Raw genomic sequence first — 11933 nt, 5'->3', positions numbered from 1 at the left:
ATTTGTGTCCCTTCCTGATTAATCTACTCTTTATCCTCTTAAGTCCCAATACCTCACGCTGATAGCGGTCACATCTTTCCATTTGACATGGTTTTCCCTCAAGCTTCATACCGCCCCGAGAACATACAACTTTTTGTCCCCTCTCCACTGCTTCCTTGACAGCCATCTTGTCCTTTACCACACCACGCATCCCCAGTCCTTTACTCTCCAAGCGGAAAAGAACATAAATCCTGCTTTGTTTTGAGGCACGTATTTCTGTGATGCCCCATCCACCAAACACAATCCATCATTGACCAAATAACACAACATGTTAACAAATTTTTATTTTTCGAGAAAGAATATTCCACTGGAAAAGATAGCAGGATTTATAGAAGACCTGAGGTATCTCAGAAAAAAAACAAATTCCCAAAGAGAGATTTAAGTCTGCTTCAAAATTTTAGAATTTCACTTTAACAGATCTTCACCAAATCATAGACATAGATATGGAAGTCATTATCAAACTTGATGAAATACACAGAAGGTTTGTTGGGAACTTGGCAAATAATTTTACCTATCTCTTGGGTTCCATCTTTTTTGTTGTACTGCACTCTTTTGCCCTCCAAGGAATCCCTGCCTAATTCCAAAGTCACCTCTACTGGAGGACATTTAGGCGTGATGTGGAGGTTGCCTTCAATGGAATCATCATGATGGTGGTAAAGGTACAGGACCGGATCATTCTCGTTGACAATGTAGTAACAGGTCGCTATGGTCTGCACCTCATCTGGGACCACGCCACTCCACTCTTCCTTAGAGCCTGGCATGATGTGGAGGTTGCCTTCCAGGTAGTCATCCAGGAGGTGGTAAATGTACAAGACGGGAACTTTCTTGTAGGTAATATAAAACCAGGTCTTCATGATTGGCACCTCCTCTAGGACCATCCCGTTCCAGTCATTCTTAGAGCCATTTGTGCCCATGAATGTATGTTTCACTGCTCTGCCAACTATGGTGTTTGAGAGATGAGTGTCTGTCACCTGAGGAAATGACACATTATTAGGCAGGAACTTCAGGTTTAAAATCCTTTCATCACTATGAAGCTCCAAGCCATAGACACAATCAATCCTATCATATTTCAACAAATAGAGAGAGGGATATGTTGGCAGTTGATCTAGAATGATGGCTTTCCAATGGGTGATCCAAAGATGTTCTCCCTCTCAACTAGGTGGTTCCAAATATTTGTAAACAAAGAAAACAAAATCAAAACTTGATTCTAAAGAATCATGCCTCAAATCTGTGCCAACAGAAGATGAAGGCTTGAAAGTTCACCATTCTCTCAAAAACGGGGCAGAGATTTGGTTTCTAACAATGTTGCTGCAATGCTTAAAACTGAGCTTAAAGAGAGCCTCACTACTACTTCTGCAAAGGGAGTTTGAGATCCTCACAACCTTATAAGGAGGGTCTCAGGTTTTCTCCTTTTTCCCAATGATTTCTTAGATATTTCAAATCTACCAAAATCAACTTGGAACAGGTCCCCTCTAACAAAGAAGTTGTTCATGTTTCCCATTCAGAACATGAAGGCTGCCTAATATGCTCTTTGTCCAAAACAGAGTTCAAGGATTCACCATCCAAAAGTTAGCCAGAAACAAAAAGCTACTCCTCAGATGTGCATAGAACCTTCCATCTCTAAGGGAGGCTGCAGATCCTCGCAATCTCAGGAAAAGTGTGGTAGAGGTATTGCTTCTCCCAAAGGCAGCCATAAGCATTCAAGACTTATCAAGTTGGGCGCTGGGTCCTAACCCCAAGCGTAGGGTAAAGGGGAGCTCGGGGGCTTCTTTGTCCCCATAGCCTGCCTGCAGCAAGCAGGGTGGGCCCTTTGTCTGCGAGCGAACCAAGCCAATGCAAGAATTCACCCAACATTCTGAAGAACAACACGAAACCACCAGAAGCCAGCGACCTCACAACAGGAGGACATGAACACCTTAATCATGAAGAAGGAGAAAAAACTGACTTCATGACAGTGATTGACACCCTTAAACAGCATATAAAAAAACGCCCTTATAGAAATGGATGAGAAGTATAACAGAAAGTTCGAGGAATTGAGTAAATCAGTGAATGATACCCTAGGAAAGCAAGGAAAAACAATCAAGCAGATAATGGAAACAGTTCATGATTTGAAAAATGAAATGGAGGCAAAGAAGAAAACACAAACAGAGGGCCGGCTGGACATGGAAAATCTAGGTAAACGAATAGAGACTACAGAAACAAGCATAACCAGCAGAATACAAGAGATAGAAGAAAGAATCTCAGAGTCTGAGGATAACATAGAGAAAATAAACGCACTGATCAAAGAAAACAGCAAGTCCAACAAACTCTCATCACAAAACATTCAGGAAATATGGGACACAATAAAAAGACGAAACCTAAGAATAATTGGAGTAGAAGAAGGAGAAGAAGTGCAGCTCAACGGTCCAGAAAATATACTTAACAAAATTATAGAAGAAAACTTTCCCAACCTGAAGAAGGATGTACCTATGAAAGTTCAAGAGGCATACAGAACCACAAATAGGCTGGATCAAAAAAAAAAAAAACATCCCCTCACCATATAATAATCAAAACACAAAATATACAGAATAAAGAAAGAATATTAAGAGCCGCAAAGGAAAAAGGCCAACTTACTTATAAAGGTAAACCTATCAGACTTACACCTGACTTCTCTATGGAAACCATGAAAGCCAGAAGGTCCTGGATAGATGTACTGCAAAAACTAAGAGACCATGGATGCAAGCCCAGACTACTATATCCAGCCAAGCTTTCGTTCACCATAAATGGAGAAAACAAAATTTTCCAGGATAAAAACAAATTTAAGCAATACATAGCCACAAATCCAGCCTTACAGAAAATAATAGAAGGAAAATCACTAACCAAGGAGTCCAACAATAACCACAATCACTCAGACATCTAGAGACACTTCACCAGCGCAACTCAAAGAAGGGAAACACACAAACCCTACTACTTGAAAAGTGACCGGAGTTAACAACCACTGGTCATTAATATCACTTCACCTATAAAAAGGCACAGGCTAAGAGACTGGATACGAAAACAGGATCCAACATTCTGCTGTCTACAAGAAACACACCTCAACCACAAAGACAGGCACCTACTCAGAGTAAAGGGCTGGGAAAAGGCTTATCAAGCAAATGGACCTAAGAAACAAGCAGGTGTGGCCATACTAATTTCTAACAAAGTTGACTTCAAACTTAAATCAATCAAAAGAGATGGAGAGGGACATTTTATACTCATAACAGGAAAAATTCATCAGGAAGAAATCTCAATCCTGAATATCTATGCCCCTAATATAAAAGCACCCACGTATGTAAAAGAAACATTGCTAAAATTCAAGGATGCCATCAAACCGCACACACTAATAGTAGGAGACTTCAACACTCCTCTCTCACCAATGGACAGGTCAATCAGACAGAAACCTAACAGAGAAATTAGAGAATTAATGAATGAAGCAAATGGACTTAACAGACATCTATAGAATATTCCACCCAAATAGGAAAGAATATACCTTTTTCTCTGCAGCTCATGGAACCTTCTCAAAAATTGACCACATACTTGGTAACAAAGCTAACTTACACAGCTACAAAAAAATATTACTAACCACCTGTGTCTTATCAGACCACCATGGATTAAAGTTAGAATTCAACAACAATGCTACCCCCAGAAAGCCTACAAACTCATGGAAACTGAACAGTCAACTACTGAACCATACCTGGATTAAGGAGGAAATAAAGAAAGAAATTAAAGTCTTCCTTGAATTCAATGAAAATAAAGAAACAACATACTCGAACTTATGGGACACTATGAAAGCAGTCCTGAGAGGAAAGTTCATAGCACTAAGTGCCCACTTAAAGAAAACAGAGAAAGCACATATTGGAGACTTAACAGCCCACCTGAAAGCTCTAGAAAAAAAAGAAGCAGACTCACCTAGGAGGAGTAGAAGACTGGAAATAATCAAACTGAGGGCTGAAATCAACAAAATAGAAACACAAAAAACAATCCAAAGAATCAATGAATCAAGAAGCTGGTTCCTGGAAAAAATCAACAAGATTGACAAACCCCTATCCAAACTAATCAAACGGCAGAGAGAAAATTTGCAAATCAATAAGATCAGAAATGAAAAGGGGGACATAACCACAAACACAGAGGAAATTCAGAGAGTCATTAGATCTTACTACAAAAGCTTGTATGCCACTAAACTGGAAAATGTAAAAGAAATGGACACTTTCTTAGATAAATACGATTTACCAAAATTAAATCAGGACCAGGTGAACAAGCTAAACAGACCTGTCAGTCGCGAAGAACTAGAAGCTGTTATCAAAAACCTCCCTACCAAAAAAAGCCCAGGGCCAGATGGTTTCAATGCGGAATTCTACCAGAACTTCCAAGAAGACCTAATACCTATACTCCTCAATGTATTCCACAATATAGAAACAGAAGGGTCATTACCAAATTCCTTTTATGAAGCTACAGTTACTCTGATACCAAAACCACACAAAGACTCAAACAGGAAAGAGAATTACAGGCCAATATCACTCATGAATATCGACGCAAAAATCCTCATCAAACTTCCGGCAAACCGAATCCAAGAACACATTAGAAAAATTATCCATTATGATCTAGTAGTCTTCATTCCTGAGATGCAGGGCTGGTTCAACATACGAAAATCTATCAATGTAATCCACCATATAAATAAACTGAAAGAAAAAAAACATATGATCATTTCATTAGATGCTGAAAAAGCATTTGACAAAATTCAACATCCATTTATGTTAAAAGTCTTGGAGAGATTAGGGATAAAATGTCATACCTAAATATAATAAAAGCTATATACAGCAAGCCGACAGCTAACATCAAATTAAATGGAGAAAAACTCAAAGCCATCCCGCTTAACTCAGGAACACGACAAGGCTGCCCACTTTCGCCATACCTCTTCAATATAGTGCTGGAAGTTCTAGCAATAGCAATAAGACAGCATAATGGGATCAAGGGGATTCGAATTGGAAATGAAGAAGTTAAACTTTCGTTATTCGCAGATGATATGATAGTGTACATAAGCGACCCCCAAAATTCCACCAAAGAAGTTTTACAGCTGATAAACAGCTTTAGTAATGTGGCAGGATACAAGATCAACTCCAAAAAATCAGTCGCCCTCCTATACTCAAAGGATATGGAAGCAGAGAGGGAAATCAGAGAAGCTTCTCCATTCACGATAGCCACAAACAGCATAAAATATCTTGGGGTAAATCTAACCAAGGAAGTGAAAGATCTATTTGACAAGAACTTTAAGGCATTGAAGAAAGAAATTGAAGAGGATACCAAAAAATGGATGGACATCCCTTGCTCTTGGATTGGGAGGATCAACATAGTAAAAATGGCAATTCTACCAAAGGCAATTTATAGATTCAATGCAATCCCCATCAAGATCCCATCAAAATTCTTCACAGATCTGGAGAGGACAATAATCAACTTTATATGGAAAAACAAAAAACCCAGGATAGCCAAAACAATCCTATACAATAAAGGATCTTCTGGAGGCATTACCATCCCTGACTTCAAACTCTATTACAGAGCTACAGTAATGAAAACAGGGTGGTACTGGCATAAAAACAGAGAAGTCGACCAATGGAATCATATAGAAGACCCGGACTTTATCCCACAAACCTATGAACACCTCATTTTCGATAAAGGAGCTAAAAGTTTACATTGGAAGAAAGAAAGCATCTTCAACAAATGGTGCTGGCACAACTGGATGTCAACCTGTAGAAGAATGAAAATAGACCCATATCTATCACCGTGCACAAAAATCAAGTCCAAATGGATTAAAGACCTCAATATCAGCCCGAAAACACTGAATCTGATAGAAGAGAAAGTGGGCAATACCCTACAACAGATGGGCACAGACGATTGCTTCTTAGGTATAACCCCAGAAGCACAGACATTAAGGGCAACATTGAATAAATGGGACCTACTAAAACTGAGAAGCTTCTGTAAAGCAAAGGACACTGTCACTAAGACACAAAGGCAACCTACTGACTGGGAGAAGATCTTCACCAACCCCGCAACAGACAAAGGTCTGATCTCCAAAATATATAGAGAACTCAAGAAACTAGACTTTAAAATGCTAATTAACCCAATTAAAAAATGGGGCGCTGAACTGAACAGAGAATTCTCAACAAAAGAAGTTCAAATGACCAAAAGACACTTAAGGTCATGCTCAACCTCCTTAGCGATTAGGGAAATGCAAATCAAAACAACTTTGAGATATCATCTTACACCTGTAAGATTGGCTAAAGTCAAAAACACCAAGGATAGCCTTTGCTGGAGAGGCTGTGGAGGAACGGGTACCCTCATCCATTGCTGGTGGGAATGCAATCTTGTGCAACCACTGTGGAAGTCAGTGTTTCGGTTTCTCCGGAAATTAGGGATCAACCTACCCCTGGACCCAGCAATACCACTCTTGGGAATTTACCCAAGAGATGCTCTATCACATGTCAAAAGCATTTGTTCAACTATGTTCATAGCAATATTATTTGTAATAGCCAGAACCTGGAAACAACCTAGATGCCCTTCAATGGAAGAATGAATGAAGAAAGAATGGAATATATACACACTAGAGTACTACGCTGCGGTAAAAAACAATGACTTCTCGAATTTTGCATGCAAATGGATGGAAATAGAAAACACTATCCTGAGTGAGGTATCCCAGACCCAAAAAGAAGAACATGGGATGTACTCACTCATAATTGGTTTCTAGCCATAAATAGGGGTCACGGAGTCTACAATTGGCGAACCTAAAGAAGCTAAGTAAGAAGGTGAACACAAGGAAAAACATATAGTTATCCTCTTGGATAAGGGAAGTAGACAAAATTGCTGGGGGGAAAAGTGAGATCTTGGGGGTGGGGTGGGATGGGGTTAGGGGAGATGGGGAGAGAAAAGGTAGAAGGGAAGGAGGGTGGACTTGGGGAAACAGGAGGATCGGGATAAAGGAAGGTTGGATAGGGGAGCACGGAACCACAATTCTTAGTTAAGGGACCCACTTTAGGGTGGGCAGGAGACTTGACCCTAGAGGGGCTCCCAGGTGCCCAAGCTGAGGTCCCCAGTTAGTTCCCTGGGCAGCTGAGGATAGGGAACCTGAAATGACCCTACCCTAGAGCAATACTGACGAATATATTGCATATCATCCTAGAACTTGCATCTGGCGATGGATGGAGATAGAGACAGAGACCCACACTGGAGCACTGGACTGAGCTCCCAAGGTCCCAATGAGGAGCAGAAGGAGTGAGAACATGAGCAAAGATGTCGGGACCACGAGGAGTGCACCCACCCACTGAGACAGTGGAGATGATCTACTGGGAGCTCACCAAGGCCAGCTGGACTGTTACCAGAAAAAGCATGGGATAAAACTGGACTCTCGGAACATGGCGAACAATGAGGGCTGATGAGACGCCAAGGACAATGGCACGCGGTTTTGATCCTATGCAATGTGCTGGCTTGGTGGGAGCCTAGCCAGTCTGGATGTTCACCTTCCTAGATATGGATGGAGGGGGGAGGACCTAGGACGTACCACAGGGCAGGGAATCCTGACAGCTCTTTGGACTGGAAAGGGAGGGGGAGAGGAGTGGGGGGAAGGGGAGAGGGGTGGGAGGAGGGGGAGAAGAGTGGGAGGAGGGGGAGAAGAGTGGGAGGAGGGGGAGGGAAATGGGAGGCTGGTGGGAGGAGTTGGAAATTTGTTTTTTTTTCTTTTCTTTATCCTCCTTTTATCAATAAAAAAATTAAAAAAAAGACTTATCAAAACTAAATTGGAACAGGCTATAACAATGCGGATATTCATGCTTCCCATACAGAACATGGGGGCTGTAAGCATCTCTCTTTGTCACAAAGAGGATTTAGACATGTTTCATCTGCCAAAAGCAAAAGAAACCCCTTTGACAAAGATAATTATACAAACACATATGTGATCCATGGGATCTTACAACTTTCTGCTTTTAGATCACAGGACAGGAGGTGGAAAGAGAAAATTGGCTCTCAAGCCATCTGTGTCCAGTTTTGTTTTTCAAAAATGCACTGTTTCTTAATATTATTTCTTTAACCTGTGTATTTCATGTTTTGATTATTATATGGTGAGGGGATGATTTTCTTTGATCCAGTCTTTTTGGTGTTCTGTATGATTCTTGAATATTCAAAGAAATCTCCAGGTCCAAATCAGGAGCAGAAGTAGAGAGAGAGAACGAGCATGGAACTCAGGACCGAAAGGGGTGCACACACAATGAGGTAATGGGGAAGTTCTATCGTGAACTCACCAAAGTCAGCTGGCTTTGGTCTGAAAACACCTGGGATCAAACCGGTCTCACTGAACATAGCGAACAATAAGGACTACTGAGAACTGAAGAACAATGTCAGTGGGTTTTTGATCCTACTGCATGTTCTGGCTTTGTGGGAGCCTAGGCAGTTTGGATGCTCACCTTACTAGACCTGGAAGGAGGTGGTGGTCCTTGGACCTCCCACTGGCCAGGGAACCCTGATAGCTATATGGGCTGACATGGGAGGGGAACTTGATTGGGGGAGGTTAGGGAAATGGGAGGAGGTGGCAGGTGAGAAATTTTTAATAAATAAATAAAAGGAAAAAACAAAAAATGCACTGTTTCAATATGCACAGATATATACAGCTGAACACACCCTTGAGGAAACATAAATGCTTGCATTACTACTTAGTCTTTTGGAAGATTGTTATGGTATTTGCCCTAGACTATCAAATATTTCTCATTGGTATGTATGTTTGCCTTGTGAAAATTAGCTGGATGCTAGTGCAGAGCCAGACTCTTACTCATTACCCACGATGCTTTGCAACTTTCCACTTTTCATCCTGGATTCATTGCATACTATTTTACCAAATATGACTGGAGCCCTCCTCCCTGGGAATAAAGACAATTGGGATTTCTCATTTGCTGAAGATAGCCTCATAACTTTCCATTCTAAGAAGAGGTTTTCTGTAGTACTGTTTTCAAGAGACCTCATATATACTTTGTTTAACGAAGGTTTCATGAGAACTACCCTGGGGCAAACTGGGCCATCATCCTTCTCTCCAATAAGAATGTGGAAACTTTAACATATGCCTGTAGAAAAGGGCCTGTAGAAAAATTTCTATCTGCCTCAAGGACACAATGGCTTTTCAGTTCTATACTCCAACATACTGGGAGTTTTCTTATTTTCCTCAAATAAGTCAGAACTGTACATATCTTCTAGACCCATCTAGAATCTTCACCAAATGTCCAAACTTTTCTAAAACTTTCCCGACATTCCCAAGAGACTCTGGGACCTACCCCACCTCACCAGGTACTGTGGAACATTCCCCACTTGATGAGTTGTGGTAGAAAATTTCTGTATCCACAAAAGTGACTCAAGGATAAACAACACATCAGTAGGCATATGAAGGATGTTCATTATCTCTCCAAAGTAATTTTGATTGTCTATATCAGGACAAGAGTCTCTAGGACATTGCTCATTTGTCCAAGGGTCTGCAGAATCATCCAGATCTTCCCACAAAGTGCAAGGCACTTCTTATAATGAAGGGTTTGTAACAAAGTTCCCATCTGTCCCACAAGAAACACATATTTCCTGCCCAGGGAATAGGGTAATATATTTCACCTTCTCCAGTTATTCTAGAAACATCTTCTTCTCTCCAGAAAGTAGAAGGTTCTTTAGATGTGCACGGTATTCAGCAACTTCAACCTGATTCACAGAGTAGTTGGGAAATTCCCAATGGATTCCAAAGTCATCAGAAATTTTAACATCTCGTCTAATGATATTTAAATATTCAGAGTCTTCATCTGTGAGTCTAGAAACTTTGACACCTCTCCCAGTAAATCTGGGACATTCAATATCTGCCCAAAATGCCCTCTTCCTTTCTGTTTCTGACTAATAAATTCAGGAATCATCATCTCTCCAAAAATCTGTTCAATGTTCTCCATCTTCTAAATGTTCACTGAGACCTACCCCATCTGTACTAGTGATCTCCCAATATTTATTATCAGCTCAATTGTATTCAAAATTGTCTAGAGCTGCCAAAGGGATTCTCAGATTATCACTACTTCAGTAACGGTGTTTAGGAGATTCATGATCCATGCAAAGGGTTCTTGGAACTTCCATATCAGCACAATCATTTGGAGGACATTCAAATTCTGAAAAAGAACCTCTAGAAATGTTCATATCTTCTCAACTGGACCTGGAACCTTCTTTAGCCCAACAGGCTGTTGTACATCCATCATCTATTCCACAAGATTGTGGACTTTCTCAATCTTCACAAGATCCTGTAGGAAGATCAATTTCTACACAAGGTGCTCTCCAAAGGTCTGTAGTAACAGCACCATTATTAGCTCAAAGTGTTCCAGAAATCCAAGCTTCTTTAGAGTGGCCTCTGGGTTCTTCCCAATATTGCTTAAGAGACAACATATACTTTGCCATGTTATATAGAGATTTGTAGTATTTTGAAATCTCTCTCAAGGTCTATAGACACTCTGACATCCATTTTAGAGACAATGAGATTTTCAATAATTGCCAAGGGTGTACAGGCCTTATATAACTGAACAAGAGACATTGAGATAACCAACAATTACCTATAGAGCTCTGGGATTTTCTCCATATAACCAACACTTTGTGAATACTGCCTCATCTCAAATGGGGCCTGATAGAGTTTCATTAATGGACAATGATTTAAAACAAATATGTTCATGCAAACAGGTGACTTTATGAAACCACTGAATCAAAACTCTCCAGTAAATGCATTGTCTGCACAAGGGGCTCTAGGAATGTCCATATCAGCAAAAGAATCTCTTTGACACTCACCATATTTTCATGGTTCTTCCGATACTTCCCTGTCACTTGAAGAGGCATCAGGCACTTGTTTGGAACAATGGCATCAAGGACAGCCATTATCATTATCTGATCTAGGAAATCTTGGACTATCAGAATATTCAATAGTCCATGAGAAATATCACCATCTACTCATAGCACTTTAGAAAAGGCTAATTCTACCAAGACATTTATAGATCCCTCAGCACTTGCCCAAAATGCTGTAGCACATATGTTTCTTTCAGTACAGAGTCTAAAACGGGCCCCCGTTGTGCCAGAGACATCAGAACTTTGGCATCTTCCAAGAAGCTTGTAATATATCAGACTCTTACCTAGGAATTTTAAAAACTTTTCCCTCTACCCTAGAAAGTCTCAAAATTTCATCTCTGGCTAAAGTACTATAGGACCATCTGCACCTGCAAAAGAAATTATTGGACCATCAGTATCTTTGGATGAATATGGGACCTCCTCCACCGGACAAAGATTTTCTAAGACCCACTCTACCTGCATCTGGGACTTGGTCATTATCCCCTTCAGCACAACATTGTCAGGAAATATCTCAAGTTGTACAAGATTATCCTCTCAGCAAGGCTATACAGGAAATTCATTGCATTTCCAAGAGGCTCTGGGACTGTCCATATCAGCATAGGAATCACTTCATCGTCTGCTCAAGAGTCTCCAGATTATTTTTGTCATCCCAAGAGGATGGCCCTACTTTGACCCTTGAGCCTTTAGGACAGTCATCATCTGATACAGGAATGATTCATCTCTGTCTCTCATTAGGGTACAATAGAAACTCCACCATTTCACAAAAGTTTTCTAGAAATAACATCTTCTTACAGTAAGGTTACAGAAACATCAACAACTTCCAAAGATTCCTTAGAATATCAACCTCTTTCAATGTAGACTCTGCAACCTTCCCTTACACCAGAGACCTAAGAAATGTTGCCAACAGCAAAAGAGCTTAGTAAGAGCTCAGAACCTGTGTTAGGTGCTGTAGAAACTTTACCATCCTTTTTAGAGGCTCTGAGACATTGGAATTT

At 40.5% G+C, this 11933-nt stretch overlaps 1 protein-coding gene across 1 annotated transcript; it reads right to left on the bottom strand.

The window, feature by feature from the left end:
- Positions 1 to 449: 449 nt before the first annotated feature.
- Positions 450 to 10971, bottom strand: LOC142842061 (spindlin-2-like). The gene is made up of 3 exons (XM_075959034.1): positions 10885 to 10971; positions 815 to 1187; positions 450 to 667 (listed from the first exon to the last, which is right to left on the bottom strand). The coding sequence occupies exons 1-3, from the start codon at positions 10969 to 10971 to the stop codon at positions 450 to 452; spliced, it is 678 nt and encodes a 225-aa protein (XP_075815149.1).
- Positions 10972 to 11933: the final 962 nt, after the last annotated feature.

Source organism: Microtus pennsylvanicus, chromosome Y (genome assembly GCF_037038515.1).
Source record: "Microtus pennsylvanicus isolate mMicPen1 chromosome Y, mMicPen1.hap1, whole genome shotgun sequence".
NCBI lineage: Eukaryota > Metazoa > Chordata > Mammalia > Rodentia > Cricetidae > Microtus > Microtus pennsylvanicus.
Note: the sequence above shows the minus strand (reverse complement) of the source record. Positions and strands in the feature narration are given on the sequence as shown.

Bases quoted from the DNA above. Each gene is read 5' to 3' on its own strand.
- LOC142842061 (XM_075959034.1), bottom strand. From the start codon at position 10,971: ATGGCTGTCCTTGATGCCATTGTTCCAAACAAGTGCCTGATGCCTCTT. The intron at 1,188-10,884 runs GTGAGTGTCAAA...CCTAGTTGAGAG, and splicing joins GGAAGAACCATGAAAATATG to GGAGAACATCTTTGGATCAC. The intron at 668-814 runs GCAACCTCCACA...ATTCCATTGAAG, and splicing joins CCTGGATGACTACCTGGAAG to GCAACCTCCACATCACGCCT.